The sequence below is a fragment of the Podarcis melisellensis genome, assembly GCF_964234715.1.
Source record: "Podarcis melisellensis genome assembly, chromosome: 8".
NCBI lineage: Eukaryota > Metazoa > Chordata > Lepidosauria > Squamata > Lacertidae > Podarcis > Podarcis melisellensis.
Window position 1 is genome coordinate 83,521,340 of NC_138540.1, and position 24,966 is coordinate 83,546,305.

General features: G+C 49.8%; 1 protein-coding gene across 1 annotated transcript; it reads right to left on the reverse strand.

Moving 5' to 3' along the window:
- Window positions 1-1,688: 1,688 nt before the first annotated feature.
- Window positions 1,689-12,183, reverse strand: CALM3 (calmodulin 3). The gene is made up of 6 exons (XM_081922470.1): window positions 12,035-12,183; window positions 6,245-6,275; window positions 5,619-5,762; window positions 4,402-4,508; window positions 4,034-4,169; window positions 1,689-3,310 (listed from the first exon to the last, which is right to left on the reverse strand). Exons 1-6 carry the CDS (start codon window positions 12,035-12,037, stop codon window positions 3,282-3,284), a joined length of 450 nt encoding a protein of 149 aa, XP_081778596.1. The 5' UTR covers window positions 12,038-12,183; the 3' UTR covers window positions 1,689-3,281.
- Between the last annotated feature and the right edge of the window lie 12,783 nt (window positions 12,184-24,966).

The following is a 24,966-nucleotide window of genomic DNA, read 5'->3' on the forward strand; positions in this document are numbered from 1 at the left end:
TCATTTGCAAACTTGGCCACCTAACTGCTCATTCCTTTAGATCATTTATGAAGAAGTTAAATAGCACAAGTACCAATACTGATCCTTTCCACTTCTCCCTATTGTCTATTTGTTCCTACTCTACTTCCTGCAACTTAGCCAATTCCTGATCCATAAAAGGACCTCTCCTCTTATTCCTTGACCGCTAAGCTTACTCAGAGGTCTTTGATAAGGTACTTTGTCAAAATGCTTTTGAATGTCCAAGTACACTGTATTAACCAATCTATACCCATATATTTGTTGACATTGTCAATGAACTCCAATAGATTTGCGAGACAAGATTTTCCCTTGCAGAAGCATGCTGGCTCTGTTTGAGCGAGGCTTGTTCTCTATGTTTGGCTATTTTATCTTTAACACTTTCCACCAGTTTTCTTGGGGCAGACAGTATGCTAACAGCATTCCCCCTGCATCCTTTGAAAACAACTAGTGTTACATTAGTTACTAGTGTTACAACTAGTGTTTACATTGGTAAGAATGGAGGAGACAAGTTATATACTTTAGACAAAAGACCAGCAATTTCACATTTGAGTTCTTTCATAACTCTCGGGTGGATGCTATCTGGATTAATCTTACTGTAAACAAGTGGTTGTTGTTGTTTAGTCGTGTCCGACTCTTCATGACCCCCTGGACCAGAGCACGCAAGGTACTCCTGTCTTCCACCACCTCACGCAGCTTGGTTACACTCACGCTGGTAGCTTCGACAGCACTATCCAACCATCCAAACAAGTGGTACAGTGGCAATAAAGTATTTCTATTTGTCAATTTCCATGTTGCCTACTAGGCTTAGAGAATCATTTCTCATCACAACTATCTGCCCCAGTTCCTTAGACTCCTGCAAAGCTTAGGTTTAGGTACTGGGATCTGCCTGTATCTTTGGTTGTGAAGAGAGAGGCAAAGAATTCATTCGGCTTCCTTTGCTATCTCCTTACCCTCCTTTTATAATAATAATAATAATAATTTATTATTTGTACCCCGCCCATCTGGCTGGGTCTCCCCAGCCACTCTGGGCGGCTTCCAACAAAGATGAAAAATACACTAAAATGTCACATATTAAAAACTTCCCTGAACAGGGCTGCCTTCAGATGTCTTCTGAATGTCAGGTAGATGTTTATCGCTTTGACATCTGATGGGAGGGCGTTCCACAGGGCAGGCGCCACTACCGAGAAGGCCCTCTGCCTGGTTCCCTGTAACTTGGCCTCTCGCAGTGAGGGAACCGCCAGAAGGCCCTCGGAGCTGGACCTCAGTGTCCGGGCAGAACGATGGGGGAGGAGACGCTCCTTCAGATATACTTTTGGCTCCCTTGTCCTCCATTTCCTTCCTTTGCCCACCCAGGATCGATGGGAGCAACATAAAGACAGAACGCGGCTGCTTCTGCTCAAAGCAATTAAGTCCAATGTTGCTTTCCAATGCAAGTAGCTCCAGGCTTATACCAGAAGCCCATGGAAGCGGCTCAGCGATTACAAGCTTCAGAGGAAAGCTCTTACCAATTTAATTTGTTTTCAAAAAGTTTCCCCAAGGGGAATTTGCTGCATTCGCCCATGGGGAAAAGAGACACTCACATCTTAAGCTGTTCCAGCAACTGTGAAACAAAACAACCGAACGAGGCGGTCCAGTTAAGGGGACAGGGAATACCAAAGCAACCACAGCCATTTCAGGTAGTCACTGCATTTTATTGGAAAACATTGATATAATTTTATTTTCACAGCTTGAACTGAACACAACACCACCTGCTTTCAAAGACATTCTTGCTCCAACCTTCCCCACGCCCCCTGCCTAAGTTCTCAGGTGAGATCCCTCCACCTCTGCTCAACACAGGAGTGCAGAAGACAGGAAATAATAATAAGTGGGGGCGTGGTCAAATCCGCCACGGACTGCGCAAAGCACTCTTCTTTCACCCGGTTTCAGGGAAATTCTGCAGCTCTGTTTCGATTCCCCCTCCAAAACTGGTTTTTTTATTTCTCTTCTTCTTTATGTATTTAAATTTTTTTTGGATTAAAAAATAAAAGTGAAAAAAAGTAAAGAGAAGCAAGTTTGCGGCCCATGCTGTTTTGCCGTGAGGGAAGGGGGGGCGGGTGGGGATAGGCGGAGTTAAGGAAGCAACATTAAAAGAGCACAGACACTGAAGCCAAAGGTGCGGCACAAGCGTTAAAACCGAGAGAGCCACTACGAAAAAAATGAAGCGTCGCATGAGGAAGGCGGGGGGGAGGGAGGGAGGGAGAAGAGGGTGTGCTGGCGCAGTTGGCATTCACTCAGCAGCGGCTTCACTGTTTTATTGCGGTTCCGTTCCGACGCCTCCCCCCCCAAACCCCATCAAGCTGCCAATCAAAAGCATTCGCCATCGCCATACGCGGGGCGACCCCCCCTCCCCGCAAAAGGGGCCTGTAGCATCAGGTATTTACATAGCAGCTCCAATGTCTGGACACAATGCTTTGGAAACTGTAAGGACATTTACAATTTATACAAGAAGGTTAAGAACAGAGACAGAAGTTAAAATTATGGGCGGTTGGTTCGGTTTTGCGTGTTTTTTTTCTTTTCTTTTTTCTTTAAAGAGCCAATCGGACAGTTGTCGGACGCTCCCCCCTCCCCCTCTTTTTAACAGCCTCTTCTCCCCACATCATGCTGACGGAGCTCTCTGGAACCCGCCTTCAGCCACAGGCACCCCGGCGGTGGGATAGCGCCCCCCCTCCCACGAAAACGAAGGGGGGGAAAAACAACAACCCCGTTTCCTCCATGTACCCCTCCTCGGTGTTCCCTGGGGCAAGACCTTCGGTGGCAACCGCCATGTCAATGCGCACGACCACAGTGCCAGACACATGCAACACGATTAAGAAGGTTTTTGCGCTCTCTCCACCCCCATCGTGTGGATTCTTGAAAGAAAGAGAAAGAATCTGCGCCCTGGGAGACAGGCCAGCTCTGGCTGCAGAACAGAAGACCCGATGGAAACAAAAGACATCCACAAGGTTGGAGGTTCTCGGGGAGGTTTTTTTGGGGGGGTGCACCAGAAGAGGTGGAAGGAAGGAAAGGCGGGGAGGGGGAAGGAGGGAGAGCAAGAAGAAGGAGGGAGAGATGAGTGCAATCATGCAGCTTGGGGAGTTTCTTTTTTGTTCTTTTTAATTGCTTGGTCAGATTTATTCCACAGCCGATTGTTTTGCTTAGAGAACCAGGTTACTTAAGTAGAGAGAGTGTGTTGGAGAAAAGTATCGAAGGAGAATGGGCATTGCCAGCCACCCACTCTGCGGGCTTCACTTTGCAGTCATCATCTGAACAAACTCTGTAAGAGACACAGTGTAAGAAAGCGAAGTCAGTACACCCTTTGAAGCTGGAAGACTTGAGATCACCTAGTCGAAAAGCTCCCTAGACATCAGCCCAGTCAGCGGTCACAGTTATTAAGATAAAAGCAAACAGAGCTGTGATAATGCTATGAACTGTATCTGCTCCACTCTCATAATGCCTTCATCCAGAGAAAACTACCAGAGGGGAAGTCAACGGTACCCCCATCACTAAACACGACCTTAATGTGTACCCTGCTATATCGAACAATGTGTGAAGAGTACTGTAGGCTTCAAGAAGCAAAGAAAAGTCCCCAGAATAGTACCATCAAGATTTGAGGGGAAGGGCTAAGAAAGCCCTGGTTCTATCCAGCCAAGGCCTATAAAAAAAGCAAACTTCAAAGCCTTTGAATACGTTTTGCATATATGTGGACCTCACTGGCGGACTCGGGAGTATTAAATTTGAGGTTATTTCCACACAGCTCAAAAGTGAAGTGTGATACATGTATAATCCAAGGCATCTCCCCCTCAACATGATATGTAAAAATGGTTACGGTGCTTCCACGCCACCCAGATGGCTGAAGTCTGTGACACAATTACGGCCCTCGAAAACCAGAAGAGTTCTTTAGAGACCCTCTGCCGAAGCAGAACCTCAATTCTTTCATGCAAACGTTCTGGCTGCCAAAACGGCAGCAGGCAAGATGCTGATCCTATCCCCGACTCACCTTCATAGTTGACCTGCCCGTCCCCATCAATATCTGCCTCCCTTATCATTTCGTCCACCTCCTCGTCAGTGAGCTTCTCCCCTAGGTTTGTCATCACGTGGCGTAACTCTGCTGCGCTAATGTAGCCATTCCCATCCTGGAAGCAAAGGAATCAGTTTAGCAGGGAGCAGCACAGCAAGGCAGCACCTTCCACTTTTATCCTGGCAGATGGCCTTTCCTTCTCCATTCTGTATGCTCCAGATTAAGGGAAGGGGACACTGCTGTTTCCTTGCCATTCTTCCTGAGAGTATATAGGGATGCATGGCAGTGTTCTGTCCACTCCCCTCCCTCCCCTCCACAAGGCGGGTGGTCCTTCTCAACTTCCTCACCTTATCAAACACTCTGAAAGCCTCTCGGATCTCCTCCTCGCTGTCTGTGTCCTTCATCTTCCTTGCCATCATGGTCAAGAACTCTGGGAAGTCAATTGTGCCGTTCCCTGAAATCAGAAATGAGCACCAGTAAGATGAAGCCAGCAGAAACGAATGCAGCTGAAGACTGGGATGCCGAGGCCAATCTCAAATAGCCACCCTAGGACAAAGCCAGCCTCGGAAGACTGAAGCCCCGCTTGGAGGGAACCTAACTAGCTGGTGGAATGTGTTGGAGTTGGACACATTATGGCACAAAAGGAGTTCCACACCCCAGCACTGAAACTAGTGCCTGCTAAATGGTCTGCCTGTGAAGCAATCACAAAGAATATCTCAAGATGCTGCTGGCGTTACCCAACTGCTGGTATTTTGTTTTTTTTTAAGCATCTTGGACAGTGCAACTTGGAAGGCAATATATACACCTTTCACCCCTTGCTTTTTCCTGTAAGACCTATTGCAGTCGTTAAGAGTCGTCAACAGGCTCATCACAGCTATCTGCCAATCACCCATTCCCACCACCCTTCTGAGTAATACCCCTCTCCACCTTCTCACTATATAGAAGGGTCTGGTGACTTCTGTTTCAGTGTATCTGAAGAAGTGTGCATGCACACGAAAGCTCATACCAAGAACTGACTTAGTTGGTCTTTAAGGTGCTACTGGAAGGAATTTTTTTTATATACACTGAAGAAAGTGAGTGGTATTTTCAAGACATTCATGTTGCACCCTTCTGTTATCCCTGGAAGGAAATGGGGTGCTATTTCCAATTATTGCTATTACTACTACAACTACTATTGGCTTTCTGGTTCCTTCACAAGCCTTGACCCATCCCCCACTCCACTGTTAGCTAGTACCCCATCAGAACCAGTCCCCACCATTGCATTCACTGGCAACTTAATACATAGGCCAGTCTATGTTAGTCTGGCAAGATCAAATAAATCAATATCCCTCTCGCTTCTACCTCTTAACTTGCCTCTCAGTCACAAAAGGCAGGGAAACAGCAGGGGTGGGAGTCAGAGAAGCTCAGTGAGCAAGTGGTAAACTGTTCCTCTCGTCCGCCAAGAATAAAGCTTCCTCCCCAATCTAAGCAACCCCCGCTGAATTGCTGCATAAAGTACTGGCAGAAGCCATGGGTTTTGGATCACTTACTCTGCCCAGACCCCCTTAGTGCTGGGGCCACTTACCATCAGCATCAACTTCATTGATCATGTCTTGCAGTTCTGCCTCGGTGGGGTTCTGACCCAGAGACCTCATCACAGTGCCAAGCTCCTTGGTGGTGATGGTGCCATCCCCGTCCTTGTCGAAGAGGGAGAAGGCTTCCTTGAATTCTGCAGGGGGGAGCAGGGTTGATATAAGCTACATAGAGATCATGTACTAGCCAGCCCCATTCCAAAGACTTGGGAGAGAGAGGAACCAAGTGAGTCTGGTGATGTATTTGAAATCCCAAGTGCCTAAAATGCTGGTGGCAGCACAAGCCTGTTCACATTTTCCCAGGGATTTGTTTTGATCTTTTGTGGCTTTGCCCTCACACCACCACTCAAACCCAGCAGATGGGGAAATTATCTCTCCTAAAGGAACTGTAGTAAGGATTCTGCACTTTAAGGACTACCAGGCAAAAAAACCCTCCTTCTCTGCAAAGAAGCTCACAAGCTGCCCCTCACCATGTGCATTCTGGCTCAGTTTGAGCAGTAGTTAACCCAGCTTCAAAGCCAGTAGACAAGGGGATGTACTGCTCGTCTTCCCTCAACGTGCAGATCAATTTAGTGCCAGCCGAGTTAATATTTACTGCCATCATATGCTGAGGACTCACCTGCAATCTGCTCTTCGGTAAGTTGGTCAGCCTGAAAGAAGTGAGAGAGAAAAACACACATAAAATGAAGAGTCATCCCAAGTCAAACCTCTCTACATCTTTTATCAGCCTCCCTGGTGGGGAAGCAGCAGAGCCCGTGCCATTTTCCACATTACCTGTAAGCCCCCAGCTCAGGTTCGCACACCTTGTGACCTACCAGTCCACCTGCAGTATCCAAAGGGTCTCCTGCTGCCAACCTGCTGTATGTGGCTGCATTTGGCTTAACCCCCAGCCTCAGTTCTGCAATTCAGGGCTACAGAGCTGAGATTGTAGCAGCAGCCCAATCCACAGCAGACGGTGAGAAGGGGCTTCCAAGCACACCGCTCCTCATACCAGGATGGGCCATGGCCTCTAAGCCTGTCCATCATTCTATTGCTTCCTCCCTACGGTTGTCACTGCTGCCTTCCTTCACCCTGGCTCTCACCAAGAAGTCTTAAACCTGGAGCTATGCACATCCCCCATAATATGGCACAATGCAGAAGAACTGCAGGTGGACGGCGACAGCTGCATCACTGGAACAAGCAGGGCAAAAGATTCCTGCATTGCAGGGGGGTCTCCTAAATGACCCTCGTGGTCCCTCCCAACTCTACAGTGCTACGATTTTAAGTCACGTGGAGAAACCTAAATGCTTCAGAGCAGGATAGGTGGGTCCTGAAGCTCACCGGTTAGCCCGCTTCATTAAACCCCTCAACAGCCAATCTATGCCTGCTTTGCTGAGCACCGACCCAGAGGATTGTGTCCTCTTTAAAGGGATGACCCTGGTGAAATAACATTCTCCTTCCTCTTTCTGCTGGCTTTCAAAAATTGTCAGGAAGGAGCAAATAAACAATTAAGAGCAAGTCAGAAGGATTTTTTTTTAAAGGTGGCTGGATTCTTCAAGTAACTTACAGCATCTGCTGAAATACCATAGAAGTTAAGCCTAACACTCTCAAGCCCACTTCCCCCAAGCTTTGCTCTGAGCTAGACATGCCCAGCCCCCTTCTGCATCATGCCTATGTTTACAGGAGGCACCAAAAGGCCCTTGAAGCCATGCCAGTTTCAGGAGCGGTGGCAGCACCCACCCACCCGTTGGCCTCTCACAAGTCAGGTTCTGCAATCTAAGCCACAGTGTATCATGACCAGAAAGCAGATGCACAGCAAAAGGTGCAGACAGAGACCAACAGTGCCAGCTGCTTCATGCAGGAAGGACTGGAAAAAAGCCACAGGGGTGGGGTCATTAGCTAGTTTGACCATCAAGTATAGAATTCACTGCCACAAGATATGGTGGTGGCCATTTACACAGCCAGAAGTAACAGAACTGGAAAAGGATCTCAAAGCAATGATTTCTTCCCGTTTCCCATTTACAGTGCTTTCAGAAATGAAACCCAAAATGGCATGCCTTTAGACACAGATAATCTATTTCTGCTGTTTCATTGTATTTATATTGCAAATTTGTGATTTTATTGATGTTTTATTTGCACCGTATTAATGCTTTGCCTTTGGGCTTATGCTAAGCTGCCCCAGAATGGAGGAAAGGCAGGATGAAAAAAGGACAGACAGTGCAACACTGCAGACTGATTTCTGTTGGGATCCATGACTCGACCTGAGCATTCAATGGCTGAACCTAACCAGTATTCTTCTTCCTTAAAATAAGGCAACATTCAGAAGGCAGTTTTCTGGCTGAATGTTATTGCAGAAATGTAGGGCTCTGGGATGACAAGGGCAAAGCTTTAGAACTGAATCAGGAAGACACTGGTTCAAATCCTTAATCAGCCATGGCACTTAATGGGTGACCATAGGCAAGTTAATAACTGAGCCTACCTTATGTCACAGCATTGTGGTAAGAATGATTAATATCTCAGAAGAATGGTGGGAATAGAAATGCAAATTATCTTGGCCTAGGGAGAAGTGAGGGTGTTTATCAGCAGTGTACAGGTACTGAGTAAAGTGGATAAGGGGAAGTGAGGCACACTTCCACCTTTGTATTACCACATCATGGGACTTCTGACATCCTGGACAAGAGCATCTCTGCCGCATTCCCCCTTGTCTGGCCTTGCTGAAGTTGGCTGCACCATTCCATCGTGCTTCTGCGTTGGCTAAGAAGCAGCCTGCAGCTCACACCCATTACGGTGCACTTGTTTTAAAAAAAGGAGTTTTAACATTCTACTTCAGTGCTTTTGGAAGTAAGAGCTGCAAAACACGAGGATTGCTTGGACTCCAGCCTTCACTGCAGTCCCAGCCAGTCCAACACTGCAGCACAGTGAGAGCCAGAGCAGAAGATACAAGGCAAACCTGATACCGCCTGAGAGTCGCTCCTTGCAAAATGCAGATATCACCAAGGACTGCCAAGGGTGCAACATGCAGAAGGGCAAAGTCCGCTGGGGGAGGGGGAGAAGAAGGAAAGCCCCCAATGAAAGTCCACGTGCAGCCATATGAAGTCCTCCCCACGCCCCACATTCTGGGGGGGGGGGGGCGGACCCATTTAGGCTTTAGAGCTAGAGGTATTTTTGCAGAGAAACTAATGCTACCCCGGATTAACAGGGGCTCAGTTAAACAGACTGCAGTGGACTTAGGAGCCCTCTACTGTCAGAAAAGGAAACAAGGATGATAAAGCACTTCCAATGCAGCGACAGAGAGTGAGGATCTGGGGAAGGTTTTAATACACTGCACCACAAAGGGTCACATCAATGCAGGAAAGGGTGGGTGGGACCACCCACATCCCAGCCAAGAGAGGAAAAAATCCTCATTTTGAGCTCAGGCACAGAACTGTTAGGGGCAACAGGGCAGGAGGGGGTCAGAACAGCCACCTGACTTTCATCTTGGCCAAAGATTTCTTCAGGGCAAAAGCTTGAACTCTGACATCCCTGTCTAAACTTGTCAGATCGCATAAGCTACACAGGGTCTGCTAGACGAGAGGGAAACGCAAAGAGCAAGAAGAACTGCATTGCTCTTCAGAATCAGCCTTCAGAAGTGGCTTGGCATTTATAATAGCACCCCTACAGGACAGAAGACCAAGGGCCGTGGTAAGATCAAGGAAGGACAGTCCTGGCCTTCATCCCCCTGCCCAATCAAATCATGCTATCCCCCCCCCAAAAAAATCTCACTGGCCTTTTCAGCATTGCTTAAGATGGCCTACATCTCAATAACTGCTGGAAAGAGAGAAAGAGAGAGATGGTGGCCCTTCAGGGTAGCCAATCTAGATGGCCTGAGGGAAAGATGCTCTGGAAAGTAGGTTAGCATGGCAAGAGCCGCCAGCATGAAAATAATAATCTAATAGCTTCTGGTAGATAAGCCAAGCCGCCAGAGGGAAATGCAGACTCAAACAGGAAGCCACTCTTCTATATTGCAACGGGCTGAGGGAGGCTCCAGCAAGGGACTGAAGGAATTAGTGCGTCATCCACGCACCGGAAGCTGCAGCAGGGAGAGGAAGATCAAAACTAGAAGGACCCCTGGCTTCATTACAGGAGGGTGGCTCTTTGAAGGCATTCTTTCTCCATTGTGAGCACTCTTCCTACCCACAGACAAGTGACCCTGTAATACTGAGACACCAAACCTTGTGCTTTACATCTGGGCTACTGTACTGTCTACACTGACTAGCAGCGGCTCTCCAGAATTTCAGACAGGAGTCTCTTGCAGCCTTATTGGGAGATGCCAGGGACTAAAAAATGGGTCCCTCTGTATGCAAGGCTTGTGGCTCTATTACTGAACTATGGCTCCTCTCCAAGCATCCCTAAGGTCCCCAGGATTCCCTCTCCTCATCACCAGACTACAAAGTAGTCTTCACACTATTATCTCTTGCCAAATAGTTTGTCACGCGGCAATTAGACCAGAACTACCCCACTACATTTCAAATTATTGTGTTGGATGGCTTCCCCACTTCCCCCCAAAGCCAGTCAGAGGTGAGACACAGGATGGATTGGTTACTTCCATGCTTTTGATTGAGTCAGGAGTTTTGTCAATTTCCTTGTTGAGGCAAATCAAAGTGGCTTCTGAGGCCCAGTGCATGAGAACATCAGATGCTGCAGCTAAACAGTAACCTGGAAAGCAGACCATCAGGAGCCTCATGGAACAGAAGGACATGCATGCAATAAAACCTTCATTAAGAAGAAGACAGCTCAAATATATTTGTAAGGATCCACACCCATGTTCTCCTACATCCCCACGACAAGCCTCCCTGCTCTTCTAGATGATGGAAAGTGAATTCTCATCAGCAACCCAGCCACGCCATTTCCAGCCCCAACACAGCTTATGAGGAGACCATTCAAAAGACTACCAACTCCATGCATTCTCTCTTCAAATCATAACCCTCTCAATATGCTTCCCCCTATCTTTTCTGCCTATTAGATCTTCCACTCCTAGAAACACCAGCCTGACCTTTGAGGGTCCTGTCAGTTCACTTCCTCGAATTCTACCACCATTAACTCATCTCACACCAGATACTCTACATGGCCACCTCCCACAAAGGCTCATTGTCTGTCGGCTTCTGAACAATGGGCTACAAAATGCCATCTCCCACACATCCCCTTCAACGAATCACCTCCAGCCCTTTTCCCATGGCCCTCCGAGTGTCCCACTCTCAGCAACATCATTCAGCAGCCTTACAGCGCTGCTACCCAAGAGAACATCTCCAGAAACAAGACCCATACCCAAAAGTACCCCTGAAGGGCAGATCCAAACACCCTCAACCGCTTCTTGCCAAAGGCCTTGTGATGATCAGCTGGCACACTCGGCTGCCACCCTTCTTCAACCCCCGCCCCTCCTGCCCCATGACATCCGCCAGCCAGGTGGGCTTTCTGCCCAGTGCCCCTGCTGCCATCACCTCCTCTGTCCAGCACCTGTGGTGCTCCCACCCCCACATCGCCTCCCACCCCAAAAGCCAAGCTCCCTGAAACCACATCCACACCTGAGCCGAGCCCTGCGTTTCCGCTCCACTCCCATTAACCCTGCCACCTGCTCCTTGCCCCAATTGCCCAAGAACCTAACCAGCCAGGTAGCCAGCCATTCTGGAAAACCCAGCATCCAGGGCACTTCCTCCCAGCTTTCTTGAGAATCAACGCCAGCGCTTTCTTCCCAGCCTCACCCCCTGGACCCCCCCCCCAGCACACAATCCAGCATCAACAACCCCCCCCCCAACACACACACTGCTCATCTTATCACATTTCGCCTCTCCCCTTCGTGCTTCTTCGCAAGGAAGGCTCAGGAGAGAGAGGGGGGGTGAGATCAGCCTCCCCCCCCACGCCTCGCCTCTCTCGCTGCCCCCAAATGCTCATTGCACCCCCCTTCACTCCGTAGGAAGGGCGTCTTAAGCCTCCCCCCCCAAAAAAAAAACCTCCCCTGCAGTCAAACTGGCACCCCCAAAACCCTGCAACCCCCAAAACTGCCCCCTCCTCCCCACATCTGTCTCCTCTCCAGCTCCATTCACTCACCCCCCAAAAAAAACTCTCCCCCAACCAGGTGCTCCCCCACCTGCAACCCAGGACTTGCACGCGCCGACCCCCCCCCCATGCAGGGCGGTGACCCCCCCCCCTCGTTTCACGCACCCCAAATCCCCCCCATTTGACTCTGCACCCCCCACAAGCATTTCACTGGCGCCATTTCTCCCCTGCCCCCCTCCCATTAACACCCCCCCCACACACAATAAAATCAATGGGGCACTTACCTGGCCCCCTCCTCAGAGACCCTCGGCCCCCTCCCCCCCTCCATTAACCCCTTCCCCCCCTCGCCCCCGCCCCCCCTTCCTCAATTAACCCCTCAGGCGCCCGCGCCCCTCACCATGGCCGGGTCCGGGTGGCGACAGCAGCTGGAGCGTCGAGAGGCTTCGCGGAGCAGCGGCGGCGATGTGGGGAAGGGAGGTGGGAGAGCACTAGCCGGAACCCGCTGCGGGCCGCCTCACGCACACACACGCCGCGAGAGGGATCCCTCCGCCAACGGCCGCCAGGGAAGCGCCCCGCCCCCTTCCTTCTCCCCGCATTCCGCGCGTCCGAGCTGCTCTCGGCCGCCGCGCGAGCCCCGCCCACTTCCCCTCCTCTTTGCGGGGTGGGGTGGGGTGAAGAAGAGGGGGGACTATTTTCCCTCTCTCCGCCCGTCGGCGCTTTTTCTCTTCGTCCGCCCCTCCCTCGAACCGCCTTCCAGCGGAAGGACACAGTATTGTGACGGAGCACTTGTGACACGCGCCCCCATTGGCTGGGGAGCCAGGCGCAGGCTGAGACTGCCGCGGCCATTGGTCGCCTCTCACCTGCAATGCGTCAAAATCGGAGCGGGCCATGTCGGAGCGGAAAAGAGGGGGGGTGGAGGGAGGAACCAAATCGGGAGGAATGGGCGGAAAGGCAGGCTAGCCAGCGGGGCAGCGGGCTGCTTGTTTCGTGGGTTTCAGGGAGGAAGGCAGCCGCTCGCGCTCTTTCGAATGGTACAAGCCAACTATCCCCCCCCACTCCCAGCACAAATAGATCAATCTGGGCATAGGGGGCGGAGCCACAATAACCACCAGGCAGGCAATAGCCCCGCCTCCTTCATGCAGCCACGCGCTCATCGCAATCAGATAGGCCACACCCCTGTCCTTGGCCACGCCCCATCCCATGTTTCCCCGCCCCTTTCCGCTCCCAAACTTTTTACCTGCAATTTTTTTCCTAGCCTGGTGCGTTTCCTTTTGCTACGTGGAAGAGACTTGGTGTTAACAACCGCAGTTTTCCCCACGCAGGGCAATGCAGTGATGGGGCGCTTTACCTGTTGAACTGCAGCCTGTCAATGAAGAAGTTGCAGCTGCTCTCCCTGGCTTCTCACCTGTCTGTTGATCTGGCCACATCAGAAATAAAGGTCCACTGACCTCAGTATTTCTATGCCTGTTGTCTTTGTCCATGGAGTTTTCTTGGCAGGGATACTGGAGTGGCTTGCCGGTTCCTGTTCCAGGTGGATCACGTTTGGTCAAAACTCTCCACTATGACCTGTCCATCTTGGGTGGCCCTGCACGGCATAGCTCATAGCTTCTCTGAGTTATTCAAGCCCCTTCGCCATGGCAAGGCAGGGATCCATTCTGAAGGAAATCAGCCCTGCGTGCTCACTGGAAGGACAGATCCTGAAGCTGAGGCTCCAATACTTTGGCCACCTCATGAGAAGAGAAGACTCCCTGGAAAAGACCCTGATGTTGGGAAAGATGGAGGGCACAAGGAGAAGGGGACGACAGAGGACGAGATGGTTGGGCAGTGTTCTCGAAGCTACCAGCATGAGTTTGACCAAACTGCGGGAGGCAGTGGAAGACAGGGGTGCCTGGGATGCTCTGGTCCAGGGGGTCACGAAGAGTCAGACACGACTAAACAACAACAACAAATATTTGAATTGTTTTCTGGAGGTAAAAGAACAACCCTATGATAAAGTAAAATAAAACATTCTGCTGTGTACTCTTTGAAATTCTTTAACATACCCCTATGGGTACATATGGGTACCACACTTTAGGAAACATTTTGGGTGACCTGTGGCCTGGTTCAGTAGAAGGCAGCTTCCTAGGCCCTTACCTCAGCAATGTCTGGAAGGCCTTTTGTGTGTTCTCAGAGGCACTCTTCTCTCTAGGAGCACTTCATTTCATAGAGGCATGACTGGAACCAAAACGTTAGATGCTTTCCATATGACCCCCTCCAGTAGCGCGAGGCAAAGGTCTGTGTTGCCCGTGCATTTTAATGCGCAAGATCCTGTTTCTTATGCTTTTCCCCCTCCAAGCAAAACTTCACTTAAAAAAAATTAATAATGAAAGGAAGGAGGATCAAATTCAGTGATTTCATGGGGAGATATTCTAGAGTTCCCATCTACTGTACTTCCCTATAACTCCTTGTGAACATTTTGCTGACCACATTATTCCTCACCTGCTGAAATATGGTACCTGTGGTTGGAAGGGTTGTGAACTGATCTACATTTCATGCATTCAAACCATTTTTAACAGGTAGAGAGAGCTGGGAGGGCCTGTTGTCTCAAACCCTGACTGGAGAATCGCTGGCAGTCTGTGCAGGGAATACTGAGCTTAAGGTAAAGGGACCCCTGACCATTGGATCCCGTCGTGGCCGACTCTGGGGTTATGGTGCTCATCTCGCTTTATTGGCCGAGGGAGACAGCGTCCAGCTTCCGGGTCATGTGGCCAGCATGACTAAGCCGCTTCTGGCGAACCAGAGCAGCGCACGGAAACGCCGTTTACCTTCCCACCAGAGCGGTACCTATTTATCTACTTGCACTTTGACGTGCTTTCGAACAGCTAGGTTGGCAGGAGCAGGGGCCGAGCAACAGGAGCTTCGAACCGCCAGCCTTCTGATCAGCAAGTCCTAGGCTCTGTGATTTAACCCACAGCGCCATCCCCGTCCCAAATACTGAGGTTGTTGTTGTTTAGTCGTGTCCAACTCTTCCAGTGAGCACTCAGGGCTGATATCCTTCAGAATTGAGAGGTTTGATCGTCTTGCAGTCCATGGGACTCTCCAGAGTCTCCTCCGGCACCAGAATTCAAAAGCATCGATTCTTCGGCGATCAGCCTTCTTTATGGTCCAGCTCTCACTTCCATACATCACTACTGGGAAAACTTCCCCCAAATTATCTTTGCCCAAGAAGGGGGATGTTAGTAAGACTCAGCTCTCCAAAGCGGGATGCAATTATTGTAAGTTTGGGAAACCTTGTTCTACAGAGATTGGCGAGTGCTCTCCATGGTTTCATGCAAGAAGGCTTTCCCCTGGCCTCCCTGGAGATGCTCCCAGATTTGAACCCATTACCTTCTGCATGCAGAAACTCTGCCGCTGCGCTTTGTCCCTGGGTGATGCCTAACCTTTAAATCAGCAAAGTGCTACTTTTTCAAGGGGTTAAACATCAGGCGAAGTATTTGACAGCTTTCAGTCATTGTTGCCTTGATAGCAGGTCACGTTTGTCCCTATTTTACAGACGCAGCACGGAAAGGGTTAGTGGCTGAGATGGGGTATGAGCCGGGAGGCAAGCCAAACACTTCCACTATATTAATCTGAGGATTTTAAAGTCTCAGCAAGTGTGGTATTCAGCGGCATACTGTCTCCAACAGAGGAGGCAGAACATAGCCTTAACCCTCCACAAATTTGTCTACAAATTTGGGGGACAGGAGGCAGGCAGGTGTGGGGGACTCCCTGGTCCTGAATGGGGTAACTGTGCCCCTGAAGGACCAGGTGCGCAGCCTGGGAGTCATTTTGGACTCACAGCTGTCCATGGAGGCACAGGTGAAATCTGTGTCCATCTGGTATGCAGGCTGAGACCCTACCTGCCCACGGACTGCCTCACAAGAGTGGTGCATGCTCTGGTTATCTCCCACTTGGACTACTGCAATGCGCTCTAGGTGGGGCTACCTTTGAAGGTCTCCCGGAAACTAAAACTAATCCAGAACACGGTAGCTAGACTGGTGACTGGGAGCGGCGGCAGAGACCACATAACACCGCTCTTGAAAGACCTACATTGGCTCCCAGTATGTTTCCGAGCACAATTCAAAGTGTTGGTGCTGACCTTGAAAGCCCTAAACGGCTTTGGTCCAGTATACCTGAAGGAGCGTCTCCACCCCCATCATTCTACCCGGACACTGAGGTCCAGCGCCGAGGGCCTTCTGGCGGTTCCCTCACTACGAGAAGCCAAGTTACAGGGAACCAGGCAGAGGGCCTTCTTGGAGGTGGCACCCGCCCTGTGGAACGCCCTCCCACCAGATGTCAAAGAGAACAACAATTACCAGACTTTAGAAGACATCTGAAGGCAGCCCTGTTTAGGGAAGCTTTTAATGTTTGAAGTGTTATAGTATTTTAATATTTTTTTGGAAGCCGCCCAGAGTGGCTGGGGAAGCCCAGCCAGATGGGTGGGGTATAAATAAGATATTATTATTATTATTATTATTATTATTATTATTATTATTATTACCCCTCTTTTAAAGCCATCCAAGTCCATGGCCTGCAGGAGGGAGTTCCACAGTTTAACTATGTGCTGAATACAGAAGCACTTCCTTTTCTCTGTGTTCAATCTTCCAACCCTCAGCTTCGCTGGGTGGCTCTCAGTTCTAGTACCATGGAAGAAGAGGAGGAAACATCTCCTTGTCCAATTCCTGAACGCCATACATAATCTTACACACCTCCTGCTTGCTCACCTTCCCTCTAAATTAAAAAAGCCCCAAATGTTGCAACCTTGCCCCATTTCTCCATCGCCTCGGTCATTTTGCTGGCCCTTTCCTGAACCCTTTTCCAGCTGCACAATTTTCGTTTTTGAGATGGTTCGTTTCTTATTCTCCTCCAACCCCTAAATTACTAAATGCTTATCCAGAAACACACACACCTGGCCTGGCGCCTGTCCGTATCCTGATCTCTCGGCGTGGAGTTTATTAACGATTGAGCAAATGGCTCTGGGCCATGGATCCTGTAACAGAGACCTCCTCTCGCCCGCTGACTCGCCTGCCTTTCATGGACTGTAATGGACTTTCGGTGAGCTCGAACAGGGAAGATAATGTTACCCTGGAGCCTTCTAAGCAGGGCAGAGAGTGCCCGGCCTGCGAGACGAACTTGCTTTTCGCTGTTGCCACTTTTACAGCCAAAAAAAAGTGACCTTGGTGGTTCTAATTCCACCCAGAATCGATGCGGCTTCAGGTCTTATCAGGAATGGCGCATGAACAGAGAGATTTATAAAGGGCTTTTTGTTACTCGATCCGTTTTCGTTCGCACAAATGAAACTGTCGAGTTCCCTATTTGCTGCATTTGACATTCCTTTTTAGTTTGGTGGTGGCTGTAATAATTTTTGCAGCCACTCCCGAGGGCTGCCATTTTGTTTTCCCAGAATGCCCCACATATTGCATCGGTTTTTTTGGGGGTGGCCCCCTTGCAAGCGGATGCCGCTATGTTGTCGCGATGGCTGTTAATCAGCCTCACTTAGTACAAATAGATATAAAGGTTAATTTCCCCCACCACTCTTCCCTATTCCAAAGATCTATGTCCTGGTTCTCCCTCAACAGCATATTAAGAACAGTTTATCAGTAACAGAAAATAGGATTCTCTGACATTGAGGGGATGCTTGCTGCCTGGGCTCCCCTCTCTCTCCAAAGCGGTCCTCCTCTCAGATGTCGCTCAGCAGAACTGCACGTGCTCAGAGGAACTCTCAGCTATTCTACAATGGTGAATATTACTCAGATGTAAGGCCAGGCCAGGCTTTTGAGGAAAGGTCTTTCTGCTCAAAACGCCTAGAAACCTCGTGCAGACAGTTAAGTGCGCATCTTTCCACAATGGCCGGCTTCAGCTTTTAGCTTTCTGCCGTATGTATTATTGCAAACCGCTCAGGTATATTTTACGAGTAGTGGCACAGAATATTGTGAATAAATTATGTTGTTGTTGTTGTTGTTCATACCCCGCCCATATGGCTGAGCTTCCCCAACCACTCTGAGCAGCTTCCAACAAAAGATTAAAATACAGTAATGCGTCCAACTTTTGAATTATGGTGTTGGAGGAGACTCTCGAGAGTCCCATGGACTGCAAGAAGATCAAACGTATCCATTCTGAAGGAAATCAGCCCTGAGTGCTCACTGGAAGGACAGATCCTGAAGCTGAGGCTCCAATACTTTGGCCACCTCATGAGAAGAGAAGACTCCCTGGAAAAGACCCTGATGCTGGGAAAGATGGAGGGCACAAGGAGAAGGGGACGAGATGGTGGGACAGTGTTCTTGAAGCTACAAACATGAGTTTGACCAAACTGCGGGAGGCAGTGGAAGACAGGAGTGCTTGGTGTGCTCTGGTCCATGGGGGTCACGAAGAGTCGGACACGACTGAACGACTAAACAACAACAATGCATCAAACATTAAAAGCTTCCCTAAACAGATGTCTTCTAAAAGTCTGGTAGTTGTTGTTCTCTTTGACATCTGGTGGGAGGGTGTTCCACAGGGCGGGTGCCACCACCAAGAAGGCCCTCTGCCTGGTTCCATGTAACTTATAATGTAACATGTAAATGCATGAGACCTCAGCTGCCGACCCCGGTGTGGAGCCATGAGGTCTAGAAACTCGCTCCAAAGCGACGGTTGGCGCTGCCCGTTTCCGCGCTGCGGGTGGCTGGTTATTTTGAAATGCTCAAGAGTCGGAAATTCCCAACCACACCGGGATTTCTTCATCCCAGTCCCACGCCCTCCTATAGCCACTGGGCCCGGCAGCTGGTGTGTATATGCTTGCGTGTGGCGAGCCCAGTGCCCTGATGCCGTTGTGTGTGTGTATGTGTGTTTTGGAAACAGTTTGCCCTGCCCATACAGGTTGGGAGCTGAGGAACCCAGAAACACAGTCTCACTCTGTTCTCAGGAGCCAAGAGCTGAGGGCAAGGCAAGGGCAGGCCACAGCCTGCCCCCAAATCACTGCCATCTAGAATGAGCTGTGCTCCACTTTGAATGGCCACCCGTTCTTCCTGCGGCTACTGTGAGGAGGTTGGCGAGGTGCAGAGAGAGAGAGAGCCAGGCAGAACAGGTCAGAGATGGGGATCAGGTGCCAAGGAAACGGATCCTCCTCGCGCCCAAGACAGGAGCAGCCCGGAGGGGGTTTCGCTCGCTGGGAAAAGTGAGAGAGGAGATCCCATCAGCCTGGGTTTGTCAGAGGCTGGCATTGCTGTCACTCGAAAACCCCAAAACAACCGGGGGGGGCAGAGAGTGCAGAGAGACACCTATTTTTGCCCACAAAAATGCCCCTTTCCGGTGTGAGAGGGGCCCGTTTCCAAACTGCTGGATGTGTTGCTTGACCCCAGAGATTGGACCTTGATATTTCAGAACACTTCCTTTTATCATGTTGTTTTAATGCTAGTTTTGTACACCTCTTACGAAGTTTTTATTATTTTTTAAAGAAAGTCAATTAAAACAGCTTTTAAATGAATAAAATAATCTACAGTGGTACCTCAGGTTACATACGCTTCAGGTTACAGACTCCGCTAACCCAGAAATAGTACCTCGGGTTAAGAACTTTGCTTCAGGATGAGAACAGAAATTGTGCTGCGGCGGCACGGCGGCAGCAGGAGGCCCCATTAGCTAAAGTGGTGCTTCAGGTTAAGAACAGTTTCAGGTTAAGAACGGACCTCTCGAACGAATTAAGTTCTTAACCCGAGGTTACACTGTATTGGGATTCTTCCTCTTGTAGATGACCTTAATAACTGCTGATATGTACTATTGCTGTACTGTGTATTTGCGGTCTATGGACTGCAATAAAGCTGGGTGTGTGTTTTTTGAGATGGCTTTTAAACGGGCATTAATAATAATATTTTTTTATTTATACCCCGCCCTTCCCGGTTCAAAAACCGGGCTCAGGGCGGCCAACAACAAATTTAAAACGCGTACTGTAATTGTAAAAGCAGAATAAAATACAGTATAAAAACACGAATAACAATATAATTCAAAGTTCAGAAATCAATTTAGGGGAAATCCATCTAATAAGCATTAGATAATCACCAGGGCTAGCTGGCTGAATTGGTCCTACTCGGGCCAGTGAGGAGGCCAGGGGAGAATTAGCTGTGAGGTTTCAGAGCGGGTAATCTTCATAAAAGGGGAGGGGGAGGGAAGAGAAGGGAAATAAAAGATCCGGCTGAATGCAACATGCCTTGGGAATCCAGAAGGGATTTTGGTTCAATTCAGGGCTTTTCTTCAGCCGGAACTTACTGGCACCTCTCACCAAATGCAGACTTGCCAATCTAAATGTTATCCGATTGCAAAACAAAAACCCTAGCAGATCTGAATTACTCACACCCAAAAATATTTTAAAGACACCTCACTGAAGAAATTTGCAGAAATTAAGTTTCACCCCCTAAAATGGCACGCTCTAGTGCCAGTAGGGTCCCCCGTTTAAAGGCTGCCCTCCGGGGTCAAGTGGTTTGAATGCCGTAATATCCGCGATGACAATCGGAACCGTTCTGGGACAGACCACCCCAAGCCAAGAAATGAAATTTCTCCCAAGGCAATAAATGAGGCAAATAAAGTATTTACTCAGGTTTCTTCAACTGCGCCCCAGTACAAAATAATAATCAATTATCATCTTAAAAGTATCAGAAGATCAACAACAAAAAGCTATAAAGTCATCTTTACAGTATATTACAATTTAAATACATTCAGCCCACTCCCAGCTGGGGTTGGGGATACTGTTACCCTCCCACCCATTGTTCCTCCCCTTTTTCAAATCTGTACAAGTTCTATCTGATTCAGAGTAATGGATTATTCCTATTAATGGCAATAGCAATAATGCATACTCTGCCCAGTAGGGAAGGAGGGAGAGTCGGTCCTCAATTTGGGTCAGCAGCTGGCGGACTTTGGTCCAAATATGCCCAACAAACTCTGGATAACTCAGTTGATACGGCGCGAGACTCTTAAATTGCTTTTTTGTGGGTTCAAGTCCCACATTGGGCAAAAGATTTCCTGCTCTGCAGGGGGTTGGACTCCCCTGCTGGCAATGCGGTAAGCAGAGTATATTGAGGCGGGTGGATCCGTGGCAATGAGCATTCATGATCTTCGTCAACCTGGTGTTTTGGATTAAGACTCCCATCAGCCCCTGTCTCTAATTTCATTAATTTGAAACAAAAAAAATTCCTTTCAGTAGCACCTTAAAGACCAGCTAAGTTAGTAGGTCTTTAACTTAGTAGGTTAGTAGGTCTCTAACTTAGTTGGTCTTTAAGGTGCTACTGGAAGGAATTTTTTTTGTTTTGACTATGGCAGACCAACACGGCTACCTATCTGTAACTTCATTAATTTGGTCAGCTGACGTTGCTGCCTCCTGTATAGTTTTTGGGACGTCGCTCTTTCCCCAGATACTTCAGTTCCCTATTTATGCTGGAAGTTAAACGTGCAATAGGTAATGGTTTGACAAGGATACATTGAACATGTATAATGTATTATTTTGGTTTTCCCAGCTAGGGCCAGGGCCTTTTCAGTACTGGCCCCGACTTGGTGAAACGCTCTGTCACAAGAGACCAGGGCCCTGCGGGACTTGACATCTTTCCGCAGGGCCTGCGAGACAGAGCTGTTCCGCCTGGCCTTTGGTTTGGACTCAGTCTGACCCTTATATTTCCCTCCCCTTATGGTTTTGACTTTTAAAATGAGGCTGCATTTTAAATTGCATTTTAACCTGTATTTTAAATTGGTGTCCGTCCGTCCCCCCATTGTGTTTTTACTGTAATTTTACTGGTGTTAGCTGCCCTGAGCCCGGCTCTGGCCAGGGAGGGTGGGGTATAAGTAATTTTTTTTATTTTTTTTATTATTATTAGTTGCCAGTTCCAGTCTCCTCATTTCTGTGCCACATATAGTTAAGGGTGCGAATTTGAGAAACCGTTCTGAATACAGTGGTACCTCGGGTTACATACACTTCAGGTTACAGACTCCGCTAACCCAGAAATAGTGCTTCAGGTTAAGAACTTTGCTTCAGGATGAGAACAGAAATCGTGCAGCGGCAGCACAGTGGCAACAGGAGGCCCCATTAGCTAAAGTGGTGCTTCAGGTTAAGAACAGTTTCAGGTTAAGAACGGACCTCCAGAACGAATTAAGTACTTAACCTGAAATACCACTGTATATTTAAAACTTGTTTGTTCTTCGATAAACTGATCTCAAGCATTTCCCCGAATTCAAAGAGAACGATAATCAGACTCTTTCCTCATCTCGTTTGAAAGAGCATGCAATGGCTGATGGGAGTCATAGTCCAAAACATCCAGAGGGCACCAGGTTGGTGATTCCTACTATAACCAACAATTCAACGTTTCCTTGGAAGCACCAAGTGCAACTTGGGGTCTGCAATTTACAGGACTACGGCAACCGGGATGGTTTCACAAAGGAGTGGTTAGCAGCTGGGCCACCTCAGAGGCAGATAAGGAGACACAAAGGGGTCCAGTTTTTCTGAAACAGACTCAAACAGGCCATTTGCCAGACAGTCGCAACTGGGAAAAATAAGATACCCCAGGATGAAGGGAAAATACAAGGCCTTTCCCCGGGGCCTGCCCGTGACACTATGCTGCCGGTGTGATGGCCTGGGATTCAGACTCGGAGGCTGAACCTGAGGGATCCCAGCCTGCACAGGATTCCCCGCCTCCAGAACCAGCTGAGCCGGGGCTGGGGCTTGAGCCTGAAGGGTCCTCACCTGTGCTGGATCCTCAGGTGCTGAGTCTGCTCTGGCTCCTGAGGTGATGGAGGACCCATTGCCTGCAGGTGCTCCACTCTCAGCCCCGTCAGGGGAAGCTGAGGTTGCCTCTGGGTCCGGTAACCCTCCAGCCTCTCCAGAGCTGCAGAGGCTCAGGGCAGAGAGGCGGAGGGAACTAAGTTCTCGCAGGGGGAGTGCTCGCCTCCAGGCCAGGAGAGGCGAGTCACCAGAGGATCGGGGACGCCCTATGCCTCAGGGCAGATAAAAGCCAGCCAGCCCCAGTCCCAGGTTGCGGGAACAACATTGTTGGTAGCCTGTTCCTGCCGGCACCCTGTCCTGCTTTCTGCCAGAGTTCCTGATCCCACCCGACTCCCCGCCCTGGACCCCGCTTCAGCTTTGATGGACAGCCTCCATACCGCACCCTTGACCTCGGACTGGACTCGGGCCTCGCTGCGCAGTTAGCCCTTGGGACCAGCACAGCCGAAGGCAAATGGCAAGATGGCGTTGCCTTGTTCTGCGTACAGAATCCAACCAGACCGACGGCGACTCTGATTTCAACACTAGGTTGGCATCTTCCACCACATCTGAAGGTCATCAAGCTAGCTTAGGAGGTGACGAGTCAGCTAGTTTAGGGGAGTTGAGTATTGGGGTGTGTTTGTGTGCAGAAACTGCTGCCACCCGTTGCTAACTGCCGCCTGAGGCAGCTGCTCGCTCAGACTAATAGTAGGGCTGGCGCTAGCTTTCCCCTCCGCAACTGTGCAAACTTAAATCATCTTCTGCAACAGAAACCACAGCGGGCATGTCCTAATGTGGAGCGGCTTCTACATCCCATCATGCATTAGGACCAACATCCCAGCTTATTTGGAGATTACATTTTTAGTCTCAGTTTAGACCAGGGTAGGCAAACTAAGGCCCGGAGGCCGGATGTGGCCCAATTGCCTTCTCAATCCGGCCCGCGGATGGTCCAGGAATCAGCGTGGTTTTTACATGAGTAGAATGTGTCCTTTTATTTAAAATGCATCTCTGGGTTATCTGGGGGCCTGCCTGGTGTTTTTACATGAGTAGAATGTGTGCTTTTAGTAAAAATGCATCTCCGGGTTATTTGTGGGGAATAGGAATTCATTCTTCCCCCCCCCCCCAAAAAAAATATAGTCCAGCCCACCACATGGTCTGAGGGACAGTGGACCGGCCCACGGCTGAAAAAGGTTGCTGACCCCTGGTTTAGACCACCGGACCGTCCCCTTCATGGCTGTGGAGCTGGCCAGGGAGCAGGGGCAGGCGTCAAAGCGCTAGATATCTATACCCAGAACTCGTCAGGTGCTGCTTCCGGAGGCTAGGAAAATTCTCGAGAACGGAAAGTCTTGCACCAAATGGCTCTTAAGAAAGATGGACCAAAACTGGGCATTCCAGACGTTCACTAGACTACAGTTCCCATCATCCCTGACCAACGGCCACACTGGCTGGAGCGGATGGGAGTTGTAGTCCAGTGACACCCAGAGGACCACAGGTTCCGCCATCCCTGGCTTAAAACATCCAGGAGGCACTAGACTTAGGGGGGGGAGGGAACAGCGTGCCCACCCCCACAGGAGCATCCTCTGAGTCACCTGACCGGCTCTTATAGGCAGAAAAGATGACCTTCTGGTCTGATCCAGGAAGGGAGATCTTAGCTTTGATGCCCTGTGACAAGAGATGGCTGATACAATTGGTGGGGATGTAGGGCCTTCGACAGGCTTCTCCTTGGCCCATTTGCCACCCCTCCCAGCAGGGCCGGCCCATCATGACGCTCGATGAGGCAGTTGCCTCAGGCGGTAGGCTGTGATGGGTGGCAGATCCAGCCCTCCAAGGTGTGTGGCACTTGCTGCTTCCTGCGCTTTTTGTCAAAACCAGCCCCCTCTGCCTGCTTTTCGGGGGTCTCCATTCTTCTCCCCTGCTGTCTTCCCTGGCCCTCCTCCAGTCCCCTCAGGCAGAGGAGGAGGCAAAGGCTGGCATTTCCTGTTTTCCCTCGTGGCAAAACCGCCGGCAGTTGTCAGCAATGCTTGGCCACAAGGCAATCTTCCGCCTTGGCCCCCTTGCACTCCATAATGTTGCTTTCCGGACCATGTAGCCAATCGGTGGCTAGGTCCAGATGGGCGCGGCCCAGCTCCTCCAATCCCTTCTCTCCATTCAAATTAGACACACACACCCCTTTAACCCCTTCGGAAGCAGAAGCAAGGCAAGGTGACTTTTCATTGTCCTCCGGCCAACCTGGACTCTCTGAGAAAAGTCCGGCAGCGGAGCCAAAATCCTCCCAGCTTCCATATTGCCTTTGCCAGACTAAAGTTTGGAGGGACGGCTTTCCTCGCATCCAGAGAACTAATCTCCCCAACCGATCCCCCTTTAAGGGGTGGAGTCGTCATCCGGTGACCCAACCTGTTGGGCTTCCGCCTGCCAACGCACGTGTTTCACAGAAGCTGCTCCTCGCTGCCCTAAAGTGAAAGGCAGACAGGAACCCTGGAATCCTTTCCAAGTCAGAAATACAGCAGCGCTGGGCAAGTATGGACGGACTGCTACTACAAAAGGCTTGATTGGTCAGGAAGGTGCTTTGGGGGTCGCACACCCCACTTTTTCCGGGG

Coding starts and splice junctions, on each gene's coding strand:
- CALM3 (XM_081922470.1), bottom strand. Junction 4,509..5,618: donor CAATGAAGTTGATGCTGATG/GTAAGTGGCCCC, acceptor TTCTGATTTCAG/GGAACGGCACAATTGACTTC. Junction 3,311..4,033: donor CGGGCAGGTCAACTATGAAG/GTGAGTCGGGGA, acceptor TGTCTCTTACAG/AGTTTGTTCAGATGATGACT.